The following is a 14,120-nucleotide window of genomic DNA, read 5'->3' as shown; positions in this document are numbered from 1 at the left end:
CCTGATACCAAAACCAGGAAAAGACCCAAACAAAAAGGAGAATTTCAGACCAATCTCACTCATCAATATAGACGCAAAAATTCTCAACAAAATCCTAGCCAATAGATTACAGCTTATCATCAAAAAAGTCATTCATCATGATCAAGTAGGTTTCATCCCAGGGATGCAAGGCTGGTTTAACATACGCAAGTCTATAAACGTTATCCACCATATTAACAGAGGCAAAAATAAAGATCACATGATCCTCTCAATAGATGCAGAAAAAGCATTTGATAAAATCCAGCATCCTTTTCTAATTAGAACACTGAAGAGTATAGGCATAGGTGGCACATTTCTAAAACTGATTGAAGCTCTCTATGACAAACCCACAGCCAATATTTTACTGAATGGAGTAAAACTGAAAGCTTTTCCTCTTAGAACTGGAACCAGACAAGGTTGTCCTGTGTCCCCTTTACTATTCAACGTAGTGCTGGAAGTTCTAGCCAATACAATTAGGCAAGACAAGGAAGTAAAGGGAATCCAAATGGGAGCAGAGGAGGTCAAACTCTCCCTCTTTGCTGATGACATGATCTTATACTTAGAGAACCCCAAAGACTCAACCACAAGACTCCTAGAAGTCATCAAAAAATACAGTAATGTTTCAGGATATAAAATCAATGTCCACAAGTCAGTAGCCTTTGTGTACACCAATAACAGTCAAGATGAGAAGCTAATTAAGGACACAACTCCCTTCACCATAGTTTCAAAGAAAATGAAATACCTAGGAGTATACCTAACGAAGGAGGTGAAGGACCTCTATAAAGAAAACTATGAAATCCTCAGAAAGGAAATAGCAGAGGATATTAACAAATGGAAGAACATACCATGCTCATGGATGGGAAGAATCAACATTGTTAAAATGTCTATACTTCCCAAAGCAATCTACCTATTCAATGCCATTCCTATCAAAATACCAACATCGTACTTTCAAGATTTGGAAAAAATGATTCTGCGTTTTGTATGGAACCAGAAAAAAACCCATATAGCTAAGGCAGTTCTCTGTAACAAAAATAAAGCTGGGGGCATCAGCATACCAGATTTTAGTCTGTACTACAAAGCCATGGTGCTCAAGACAGCATGGTACTGGCACAAAAACAGAGACATAGACACTTGGAATCAAATTGAAAACCAAGAAATGAAACTCACATCTTACAGCCACCTAATCTTTGATAAACCAAACAAGAACATACCTTGGGGGAAAGACTCCCTATTCAATAAATGGTGTTGGGAGAACTGGATGTCTACATGTAAAAGACTGAAACTGGACCCACACCTTTCCCCACTCACAAAAATTGATTCAAGATGGATAAAGGACTTAAATTTAAGGCACGAAACAATAAAAATCCTCCAAGAAAGCATAGGTATAAAACACTGGAAGATATTGGCCTGGGGAAAGACTTCATGAAGAAGACTGCCATGGCAATTGCAACAACAACAAAAATAAACAAATGGGACTTCATTAAACTGAAAAGCTTCTGTACAGCTAAGGACACAATAACCAAAGCAAAGAGACAACCTACACAATGGGAAAGGATATTTGCATATTTTCAATCAGACAAAAGCTTGATAACTAGGATCTATAGAGAACTCAAATTAATCCACATGAAAAAGCCAACAATCCCATATATCAATGGACAAGAGACATGAATAGAACTTTCTCTAAAGACGACAGACGATTGGCTAACAAACACATGAAAAAATGTTCATCATCTCTATATATTAGAGAAATGCAAATCAAAACAACCCTGAGATGATATCTAACTCCAGTGAGAATGGCCCACATCACAAAATCTCAAAACTGCAGATGCTGGCGTGGATGTGGAGAGAAGGGAACACTTTTACACTGCTGGTGGGACTGCAAACTAGTACAACCTTTCTGGAAGGAAGTATGGAGAAACCTCAAAGCACTCAAGCTAGACCTCCCATTTGATCCTGCAATCCCATTACTGGGCATCTACCCGGAAGGAAGAAAATCCTTTTATCATAAGGACGCTTGTACTAGACTGTTTATTGCAGCTCAATTTACAATCGCCAAAATGTGGAAACAGCCTAAATGCCCACCAACCCAGGAATGGATTAACAAGCTGTGGTATATGTATACCATGGAATACTATTCAGCCATTAAAAAAAATGGACTCTTTACATCCTTCGTATTAACCTGGATGGACGTGGAAGACATTATTCTTAGTAAAGCATCACAAGAATGGAGAAGCATGAATCCTATGTACTCAATTTTGATATGAGGACAATTAATGACAATTATGGTTATGGGGGGGGGAACAGAAAGAGGGAAGGAGGGAGGTGGGTGGGGCCTTGGTGTGTGTCACACTTTATTGGGGCAAGACATGATTGCAAGAGGGACTTTACCTAACAATTGCAATCAGTGTAACCTGGCTTATTGTACTCTCAATGAATCCCCAACAATAAAAAAAAGAAAAATAAAAAAAAAAGAAAAAGAAAAAGGTAGACATGAATTAATATAAAGAATTAGAGGTGACGCATCACTACAACCTTACAGATTTTGCCATGATAATAAGGGAATATTATGAATACCTTTATAAGATTGACAAGTTAAATAAAACAGACCTATCCCTTGAAAGACACAAAGGATAGTTTTTTTCAACAAATGTTTCTAGAATACTTGGATAGCCATATATATATATTTTTTTTTTTAATGGTAATTTTCATATTGTATTTATACATATTTCAGGGCAATGCAATGATTGCTATTTGGTATAGAATTATGAACTAGCTTATGATCATTTTATTTTTTGGGATATCATTTCAATCTAGAAGTCTGAGAAATTTGGAAAAAATTCACTGTACTTGGATGTTTTAGTTTCTGTGAATTTTTGTTAAGCAAGGAGGAGAATGGATTGGGGTCAGATTCCAAACATTTTCTTATTTTCTAGTTCCTATTATTATCTCTGATTTTCTCTTCTGTTTCTTTTTTAGGTTGGGAAGGAGAAAATGCTCAAGGTGAAGATTGTGAAGATTCATCCTTTGGAGAAAGTAGATGAAGAGGCCACTGAGAAAAAATCTGATGCTGCCTGTGATTCTCCATCAAGTGACAAAGAGAATTCCAGTCAAATTGCTCAGGACCATCAGAAGAAGGAGGCAATTGTAAAAGAGGATGAAGGAAGGAGAGAGAGTATTAGTATGTATGATGCTAGCTCTCCTTAGTGAGTTATGAGACCCTATTTCTTTTTTTGTGTTCAAGAGACCCTATTTCTTTCATTATACACAGGTCTTTTAGTGTTCTCTAGCAAGTAACGTGTAGTTGAGTTTTTTCAGTGACATGATTTTGTGCATTTATAATTCAGAAGTGAACGAGGACTTAAATATTTCTAAACAGTTGATCATTTGGAAGTTGTTTTGTCTAGTTGCTTAGAAATCTAATATCCATTCCTAAGTACTCAAGATGGCAAAGAAAATTTGTTTTTTTTCCTTAAAGTAGAAAATACGTACGTATGTGTGTTGAGGTGATCGAGGTAGGAGGGGCAAATTATTTTAATCCCTATTGCTCTTCATGTTGCAAGCCAATGGGGGTGGTTTTAAGATACAGTTAGTTGACCCTTGAATAGCACAAGTTTAAACTGCATGGGCTTGTAATATGAGTTTTTTTCAATGAATATTTGGAAAATTTTTTAGAGATTTGCAACAATTTGAAGAAACTTGCAAATGAACTGTGTAGCTTAGAAATATCAAAAGAGTTGCATATGTCATGAATGCATAAAATGTATGTTAATACTATTTTATTTACTAGCATAAAACATACACGAATGTATTATAAAACGTTAAACTAAACAGATTATATATGGTGCCATTTGCAGTAGGGAGATGTGAACACATGGAAAGGTGCAGTATTAAATAACTGCATAAAAGTATAGTACATATTATACTACTGTAATAATTTCATAGCAACCTTCTAATACTATTTCAGTTAGCTCAGTTATTGCCAGCATCAAGTGATGCTAATTATCTCCAAGTGAGCAAGCAGTTCATTTGTCCAATAAATTGCTTATCTTAGTTCTTGCATACTTTTTACTGTGTTTAATGCAATACCTTAAACCTTGAATAGCTTCAGGGGACCCATACAGAGTGCCACCAGTGATTCTGGAAGTGCTCCCAAGAAGCAGAGAAAGGTCATGTAAATAAATGTAAGAAAAAGTTGAATTATTTGATATGTATTGTAGATTGAGGTCTGCTGGTACAGTTTTCCCATTTCAAGATAAGTGAGTCCAGTGTAAGGATGACTGTAAAAAGAAAAGGAAAATTTCAAAGTTGTTGCCCTAGCCATACCGGTAGGCATGGAAATTTTGCACTTTTGCGAAATACTCTTATCTTGTATTGAAAATGCAGCTTTTATGTGGGTGCAGGATTCCTATAAGAAAGGCATACCTATAGACTAATAAGATTTGAAGAAAAGCAGTCATATAATACCTTAAGGCAAAAAAGAAGGTGAAGGACCTAAAGCTGGAACATTTAATGCCAGCAGTGGATAGTTTGACAGTTTTAGGAAGGTCTGGCCTAATGTCAAGGTAACAGAAGTAGCTTCTGCCATGCATTGCATGTACAGGGTGGCCATATTACACCCTGTGGCCATATTACACCCACAGGGTGGCCATATTACACCTTTAACATACAAAATACTTGGGGCGGTGCCTGTGGCTCAGTGGTAGGGTGCCGGCCCCATGTACCAAGAGTGGCAGGTTCGAACCCAGCCCCTGCCAAACTTCAACGACAACAAAAAAATAGCTGGGCATTGTGGCAGGCACCTGTAATCCCAGCTACTTGGGAGGCTGAGGCAAGAGAATCGCCTAAGCCCAGGGGGTTGGAGGTTACTGTGAGCTGTGACGCCATGGCACTCTACCAAGGGCGTTAAATTGAGACTGTCTCAAACAAACAACAAAAAAACATACAAAATATGTGAGTTGATATTTTTGGTATTAGTTAAGGCTTCCAGTCAACAGTAGGCCATGTAGTAAAGTTTTGGAGGAGCTGAAAGTTATATGTGGATTTTTGACTAGACTGGGGGTTGGTGCCTCTAACCCCTGTGCAATTCAAGGGTCAGCTGTACTTCCTTGTATCTATATTGTATAATCTAAGGGCCTCTCAGATGGGAGCTGCTAGAATTCTGAAACACCGATGTCTAAAATTAATTTTTAGGGACCTGGAGACTCTAACAATAACGTTTTGAAATTTGAAGAACTAAATAAAGAATGTGAAGAACTGAGACTTTGCTGGGAAAACTATTAAGCATGAGGCCTTTATTTTTTAAAAGTCTGTGTAAATAAGGAATTTGACCAGACTAAATTTCATTTGTCTCCAAAAATATGAGTGTACTGTGTTTGGTGTATATTGATTCCCCTCCCCATGACTGTTACAGGTTAAAATAATTTTTTGCCGCACTATTTAACCATTATAGACTTCAGGTTGGAATGCTTTAGAATGTTTAGACCAATGGTTCTCAACCTTCCTAATGCCATGACCCTTTAATAAATATAGTGCCTCATGTTGTGGTGACCCCCCAACCATAAAATTTTGTTCCTACTTCATAATGGTAATTTTGCTACTGTTAATGAATCGTAATGTAAATATCTGATATGCAGGAGACCCCCCAAAAGGGTCACAGGTTGAGAATGGTTTAGACTTTATTTTATTTATTTATTTTTGAGACACTGATAGAGTGCCCTAGCATCACAGCTCACAAGCAACCTCAAACTCTTGGGCTTAAGTGAGTCTCTTTGCCTCAGCCTGCCAAGTAGCTGGGACTACAGGCTCCTGTCACAATGCCCAGCTATTTTTTTTTGTTGTTGTAGTTGTCATTGTTGTTTTAGCTGGTCCGGCCGAGTTTGAACCTACCAGCCCTGGTGTATGTGGCCAGCGCCCTAACGACTGAGCTGCGGGTGCCGAGTGGAGTGTTTAGACTTTAGAATGTTATGTTCTCTCTCTCCCATTCTATTATTTATTTATTTTTTGGAGGCATAGTCTCACTCTGTTGCCCTGGGTTGAGTGCCATGGCATCATAGCTCATGACAATCTCCAGACTCTTGAGCTCCATCAGTCTTCTTGCCTCAGCCTCCCGAGTAGCTAGGGCTACAGATATCCACTAGTTTTCTATTTTTAGTACAGAATGGGGTCTCACTTGCTCAGGCTTGTCTTCAATTCCTGAGCTCAAGTCATCTACCCATCTTGGCCTCTCAGAGTGCTAGGATTACAGGCATGAGCCACTGTGCCTGGCCTTTCCCATTCTAATTTGTGTCTCCAAATGTTTTGGTCATAAGCAGATGGTTTTAGAGGGACTTCTTTAATATAGTCTGAAGGAAACCTTGAGAAGTCTTTGTAACTGTCCCACCCGGTTATTGATCCTTCAGTTTTGTTTTCCACTGTTTTATGAATGCTAATGTCTATATTTTCTGATTTTTCTCTTCTTTTGATACTGAAATGTTGTAATGCGGTAATTACTATATAAATGCCTTGAAGTTGAGAAATATTTTGGTTAGAATTTTTTGGTTAAGAATTGGCTGATGTTACTCATCTAACACTTTTTTTCTGGAATTATATCATTGAAATATTGTATCAAGTAATATATCACTTGATATATTACTAGTTTTATACCAGAAGCATTATGTGCTAGGAACTACGAGTTTTAGGGTTTGACTTATTTATTTATTTATTTATTTATTTTTTTGAGACAGAGTCCCAAGCTGTCACACCGGGTAGATGGTGTCACAGCTCACAGCAACCCCCAACTCTTAGACTTAAGCGATTCTCTTCCTCAGCCTCTCAAGTAGCTGGGATAACAGGCGCCTGCCACAGGCCTGGCTGTTTTTTTTTTTTGGTTATAGTTGTCACTGTTGTTTGGCGGGCCTGGGCTGGATTCGAACCTGTCAGCTCTGGTATATGTGGCTGGCGCCCTAACCACTTGAGCTATAGGCGCTGAGCCTTATGTATTTATTTTTTATTTTTATTTTTTTGCAGTTTTTGCCCGGAGCTGGGTTTGAACCTGCTACCTCTGGTATATGGGGCCGGCACCCTAGTCCTCTGAGCCACAGGCACTGCCCTATTTTTTGTTTATTTTTTTGTCGTTGCAGTTTGGCCAGGGCTGGGTTCGAACTTGCCACCCTCGGTACATAGGGCCGGCACCCCACTTACTGAGCTACAGGCACCATCCGGGCTTAACTTTATTTTTTTTAGTGGGTTCTGTGCCTAAGTTTAAATTTTAATTTTTGGGTTATAATATTGTTAGTATTTGGAAATAGGCACGTAATAGGTGAGATAAGGAATTAAAGTTAAGACATATTCTAGATGTTTTCTGGGGAAAATTTATTCGAATTTCCATAGGAATAGGATAAAATATTATGTATATTGTAATTTATCTCTTACCAGATGGCCTTACTTTCTATTCTGTGGGGGAAAAATAATGTTTTGAGCAGGAACTTTTCAGCTTTCTGTCCTTAACCACCTCATCTATTTCTTTATTTTTCCTCCATCTTAGAAGGGGACTGTCTTTCCTTTAGGCCAACACACTTGGGCTTTGGTTCTATTCTCTCTTACTCTTCTTAAGGACTTAAGTTAACTTTTATTATTCTACTCTACAGTGTTTTCAACTCTCTCAGCTTATGAACAAAGTATCCTCCCTCCCCCCTTTTTTTTTGAAACAGAATCTCGCCCTGGGTAGATTGCCATGGTGTCATAGCTCACTGCACCTTAAACTCCTGAGTTCAAATGACTTTTTTGCCTCAGCCTCCTGAGTAGCTGGGACTACACAGGCACCTGCCATAACGCCCGGGTGGTTTTTCCTATTTTTAGTAGAGCTGGGGTCTTGATCTTGCTCAGGCTGGTCAGGAACTTCTGAGCTTAGGCGATCTACCTCTCTCAGCTTCCCAGAGTGCTTAGGATTACAAGTGTGAACTACCTCATCCTTCCCAAAGGCCCATTTTCTAATGAGAAAATCATTGTCCCTTGATTCTCTTGTTTCCTGTCTTATTCAAGCCAATATTCTTGAGAATGTTATTTCCATTTTCTGACTTTCAGTTTCTTATGCTATTGTGTTCTGACCTCTGCCACTTTAATCCTGAAACAATTTTTAATAAAGTTATAGGTAACATCCTAATTGCCAGATGCAGAGATTTGTTCTTAGTCTGTGTTTTAATTTTCTGTTATGTTTAACACTGTTGGTCAATCTCATCTTTTATTTTGATAACAATTGTCTTCAAGTGTTCTTTACCCCCCTTTATTCCCCTCCCATTCCTTAGATTTTTTTTTTTTTTTGTAGAGACAGAGTCTCACTTTATCGCCCTCGGCAGAGTGCCATGGCATCACACAGCTCACAGCAACCTCCAACTCCTGGGCTGAAGCGATTCTCTTGCCTCAGCCTCCCAAGTAGCTGGGACTACAGGCGCCTGCCACAACGCCCAGCTATTTTTTTGGTTTGCAGTTCAGCCGGGGCCGGGTTTGAACCTGCCACCCTCGGTATATGGGGCCAGCGCCTTACCCACTGAGCCACAGGCGCCACCCCCATTCCTTAGATTTTTTACATAGAGTTATATTCTTTGCTTTCTTTATATCTTTCTTTTTTTTTTTTTTGAGACACAGTTTTATTATGTCACCCTCGGTAGTGTGCTGTGGCATCACAGCTCACAGCAACCTCAAACTCTTGGGTTTAAGCGATTCTCTTGCCTTAGTCTCCCAAGTAGCTGGGACTATAGGTGCCTGCAACAACGCCCGGCTTTTTTTTTGTTGCAGTTGTCATTGTTGTTTTAGCTGGCCCAGGCTGGGTTCAGACCTGCCAACTTCTGTGTATGTGGCTGGCGCAGTAACCACTGTGTTACGGGTGCCGAGCCTCTTTCTTTCTTTCTTTTTTCTTTTTTTTGAGACGAGTCTCAAGCTGTTGCCCTAGGTAGAGTACCATGGCCTCACAGCTCACAGCAACCTCAAACTCTTGGGCTTAAGCGATTCTCTTGCCTCAGCCTCCCAAGTAGTTGGGGCTACAGACACTGCCACAACGCCCGGCTATTTTTTTGTTGTTGCAGTTGTCATTGTTTTAGTTGGCCCAGGTCCAGTTCAAACCCCCCAGGCTCAGTGTATGTGGCTGGCATCCTACCCACTGACCTACAGGCACTGCCTCCTGCCTCTTTATGTTTTTCAAACTATATATTGTCTTGTTGTATCTCATCCATGCCCATAGTTTACACCTTGAGGGTCTCACTTTATCACCCTTGGTAGAGTGCTGTGGCATCACAGCTCACAGCAACCTCCAGCTCCTGGGCTTAGGCTATTCTCTTGCCTCAGCCTCCTGAGTACAGGCATCTGCTACAATGCCTGGCTATTTTTTGTTGCAGTTTGGCTGGGTCCGGGTTCAAACCCACCACCCTCGGTATGTGGTGCCGGCACCCTACCCACTGAACCACAGGCACTTCCCTGGACTGATGATTTTTAAGCCTAGGTCAGACTTCTTATCTCTAGAACTAATGCTCACTTGTGTATCTTCTGGGCAATTGAATTTCAGCACACCTGAAGGTAAATTGATCTCACACTTCTTGTCTCATAAGACAAGTAAATAAGAACTCTGCTGTTTTTCCCACATTCTCTTAACTTGGCCCAACATTGGCTCAATTTCTAAGGCAGAAAACTTGGAAACCTTTAATATTCACCAAATCTATCTTCTAAATACCTCTTGAGTTTCTTTCCTTCTTCGTTCTAGTTATATGAATCCAGATGTTTAGCATTGTAGCTTCTGATTTTCTTACCTTCAGTTTCACCTTCCCATTTTTATTTTATTTTATTTATTTTTGAGACAGAGTTTTAATTATGTCGCCCTCAGTAGAGTGCTATGGCATCACAGCTCACAGCAACTTCAAACTCTTGGGCTTAAGTAATTTTCTTGCCTCAGCCTCCCAAGTAGCTGGGACTACAGGTGCCTGCTACAACACCTAGCTACTTTTTGTTGCAGTTGTCATTATTGCTTAAGCTGGCCCGGGCCGGGTTTGAACTCGCCAGCCTCAGTGCATGTGGCCGGCGTCTAACCATTGTGCTATGGGCGCCAAGCCCATTTTTTTCATTTTCTAACTGCTAAAATTTTCTTATTTTCATATTAGTGATCTTTCTAAAATGTGTATCTGGTTAGAAAAACCAAAAACTTTCCTGTGGTTCCTTAGTACTCAACAAAACAAATTCCAATCTTGTTAAGTGGTATACCAGGCCCTTTATAAACCTAGCTTCGGCTTACTTTTTTTAATCTTATTTTTGATTCAGCCATACTTCATTTCTTGCAATCTGAACAACTCATATTCTTTCTAGGTCTTACCTGCCTATCTTCTATACTAAGTTAGCTATTCCTTCTCTGTATTCTCATAGCATTTTTTCTTATCAATCTCTATTACATTATTTATCACATATTATAGTTTTTTACTTGTTGACTCCCCCTATAAACTTTAGCTCCATGAAGTTAAAGATACTATGATTCATCTTTGTGCTATATCACCTAGCGCCTGGTGCAGAGTAACTGTTTAGTAAGATTATTGTTACTGAATGAATGATTAGAATGAAAAGAACTATGTTTTTTCACGAATTTTCTATTGATTTGACTAGATGACAGAGCACGTAGATCTCCACGAAAACTTCCTACTTCATTAAAAAAAGGAGAAAGGAAATGGGCTCCTCCAAAATTTCTGCCTCACAAATATGATGTGAAACTACAAAATGAAGATAAGGTTAGTTGGCAGTTTATATTAAGCCCCTTTTATGTATATTTAAGAAAATATCATAAGTATCATAGGGTTGGTTTTCTTGGAGAAATGTGCTAAAGAAAAATGTAAATGAAAGTTTCTACAACAGATTCTGAATGTCCCCCCCCTTTTTTTTCTTTTCTACTTTATTTTTATTTTATTTTATTTTTTTGTTGAGGATTCATTGATCCCTTTTTTTTTTTTTTAAAAACAGTCTTATTCTGTCACCCTGGGATTGAGTGTATATGGTGGCATCATAGTTCATAGCAACTCAATCTATTGGGCTCAAATAATCGTTTTGCCTCAGCCTCCCGAGTAGCTGGGACTACAGGCAACCATGAAAATGCCCAGCTAGTTTTTTCTGTATTTAGTAGAGACTGGGTCTTGCTTTGCTCAGGCTGGTTTTGAACTCCTGAGCTCAGGAGATCACCCGCCTTGGCCTCCCGGAGTACTAAGATTATAGACATGAGCTACCATGCTCAGCCTTGAGTGGTTTTCTAATGTTAGTAATTATGACTTGAAGTTAATTATATTTTCTTTCCTAGGGGGATAGCATGCTTTTCCTTTTTTTAGATAGGAATTACTAGAGTGTAAGAATAATTTACATTTGAGGCACAAACGCAGTTTGAAAAGTGAGAACCTGTTCCCAGCAATTATGAACTTTCCAGGGAAATACTCTTCACAATTAAAAGTTGAGCAGTCATTTTTGTAATGTAATTAACCTGAGAAGTTGCATTAATTCTATAATTGGTGCTTTTACAAGAAGTCTTGTAAAGTTATAAGCTAATAACTACAACTGTAAAATATCCATAAATAATATATTTTGTTGATTATAAAATATTCAGTTTTTGTATTTTTTTAACATTCAAAACATCCACAATCAGGAGTTGTCCTAAAATCAGTTGGTAAGATTTTCATTTAGTGGTATATAACATAAGTGTTATGTAAATCTTAGGTTCTAAGAAATACGGTATTTTACTTTCAGGTACTCTCACCCCTGTTTGTATAGAATCTTACTACTTTTCTTTTTTGTTTCTTGAGACAGTCTTACTTTGTTGCCTCAGTAAGATTTCTTTTATATTTGAAAATTGGATTTTTTTAAGTACAATTTTTTTCTAGGTTTCTTACCTCTCATTCAGCAAGGGTAGCTAGTTAAAACATACTAAGGAGTCTCAACCACTTCTTTAGTTATCATTTGTATTCTTATTCATGAGTATAAACTGTTGTTCACAGATACTGAGTATTGGGTTATAGGAAGGTAGAAAGTACAAATGAGAAAAAAAGAAATGATACCTAGTATCACCCTACATGATAATTGGTGAATATAGATGTGCTTAATGGTAGTTAGCTCTTAAATGACCTTTATAAATAGGAATGTTATAATTTTCTTTTTTTATTTATTATATGGTAAACCTCTATCATGACATTAACTTTTCTTTCAAAGCAATATTCTCAAATTTAAGTGTGTATAACAGTCACTAGAGGAGCTTATTAAATACGTAGATTACTACTCTACTGCCAGAGACTTTTTTTCTTTCTTTCTTTTTTTTTTTTTAAATTTTTAATTTCAGTGTGCTTGTTCATCTTTGTTTGAAGTACTCCTTTTTTGTTGATTTTCTTCTTTCTCCTGCGGTGCTGGCTGTTTTTGATGTTGTTAGTAGAGACGGGGTCTTACTCTGGCTGACTGCTGCTCCTATGGGTTTTGAACCTCTGAGCTTAGGCAATCCACCCGCCTCGGCCTCCCACAGCGCTGGGACTACAGGCGTGAGCCATCACGCCTGGCCTTTTTTTTTTTTTTTTTTTGAGACAGCCTCAAGCTGTCACCCTGGGTAGAGTGCTGTGGCGTCACAGCTCATAGCAACCTCCAACTCTTGGGCTTAAGTGATTCTCTTGCCTCAGCCTCCCAAGTAGCTGGGGCTACAGGCACCCACCACAAGGCCTGACTATTTTTTGGTTGTAATTGTCATCGTTGGCAGGCCCGGGCTGGATTCGAACCTGCCAGCTCTGGTGTATGTGGCTGGAGCCTTAGCTGCTTGAGCTGCAGGCACCGAGCCTTTTTTTTTTTTTTTTGAGACAGAGTCTTTACTGGGTAGAGTGCTATGGTGTCACAGCTCACAGCAACCTCAAACTCTTGGGCTTAAGTGGTTCTCTTGTCTCAGCCTCCCAAGTAGCTGGGACTATAGGCGCCTGCCACAACACCTGGCTCTTTTTTGGTTGTAGTTGTCATTGTTTGGCAGGCCTGGGCTGGATTTGAACCCACCAGCTCTGGTGTATGTGGCTGGCACCCTAGCTGCTGAGATACAGGCGCCGAGCCTGTCAAAGATTCTTATAATTCATTTAGTTTGTGGTGACACTCAAGTATCTGCTTATCAATGGCACTCTACTAGATGATTCTGGTGAATTTGTCCTGATCGAGAAACTTTTTTTCCTTAGGACTGCAGAGTGTTCATATATGTATATATTTAAATTATAAAAATGTCTTACTGGTGTACTTTTAGGTAATACTCCTTCCCCCTTTTTTTGCTAATATAAGTTGTTGATTATGATTTTGTCCATTTACTTCCTACGATAAATTCTTTGCTTGTTTGTTTTGAGACAGAGTCTCACTTCGTTGCCCTTGGTATAGTGCCATGGCATCATAGCTCACAGGAACCTCAAACTCTTGGGTTCATGTGATCCTCTTGCCTCAGCCTCTCAAGTAGCTGGGACTACAGATGCCTGGCACATGCCCAGCTATTTTTAGGCTGGCTCAGGCTAGTTTTGAACCTGTGAGCTGAGGGAGTCCACCTGCTTTGGCCTCCTATAGTGTTAGGATTACAGGCTTGAGCCACTGCGCCCAGCCCTATGACAGATTTTTTTTTTGAGACAGTATCTCACTTTGTAGCCCTTGGTAGAGGTGCTGTGGCATCACAGCTCAAAGCAACCTTGAATTCTTGGGCTCAAGCGATCCTCTTGCCTCAGCTTCCCAAGTAGCTGGGATTACAGGCACCCATCACAATGCCCGGCTATTTTTAGAGATGGGTCTCTGGCTCAGGCTGGTCTCGAACCTGTGAGCTCAGGCAATCTACCTGCCTTGGCCTCCCAAGTGCTAGGATTATAGATGAGGGCCACTTCATCCAGCCTGTGACGAATTCTTTTCTTTCTTTTTTCTTTTGAGACAGAACCTCAAATTGTCACCCCGGGTAGAGTGCTGTGGCATCACTGCTCACAGCAACCTCCAACTCCTGGGCTTAAGCAATTCTCATGCTTTAGCCTCCTAAGTAGCTGGGACCACAGGTGCCCGCCACAATGGTTGGCTATTTTTTGGTTGTAGCTGTCATTGTTGTTTGGCAGGCCTGGGCTGGATTC

The 14,120-nt window shown here is 39.5% G+C and overlaps 1 protein-coding gene across 1 annotated transcript in view; it reads left to right on the top strand.

Annotated features, from left to right (window-relative positions):
• The window catches only part of BAZ1B (bromodomain adjacent to zinc finger domain 1B), an 88,966-nt gene that overhangs the window by 25,527 nt on the left and 49,319 nt on the right, over positions 1-14,120 (top strand). Inside the window, exons 4-5 of the mRNA XM_053556192.1 lie at positions 2,995-3,196; positions 10,636-10,757. Of these exons, the coding sequence (XP_053412167.1) occupies positions 2,995-3,196; positions 10,636-10,757 (324 nt within the window). The remainder of the gene's footprint in view (positions 1-2,994; positions 3,197-10,635; positions 10,758-14,120) is intronic.

Source organism: Nycticebus coucang, chromosome 12 (genome assembly GCF_027406575.1).
Source record: "Nycticebus coucang isolate mNycCou1 chromosome 12, mNycCou1.pri, whole genome shotgun sequence".
Lineage (NCBI taxonomy): Eukaryota > Metazoa > Chordata > Mammalia > Primates > Lorisidae > Nycticebus > Nycticebus coucang.
The sequence above is the reverse complement of the archived record's forward strand: the minus strand, read 5'-3'. Positions and strand labels throughout refer to the sequence as shown.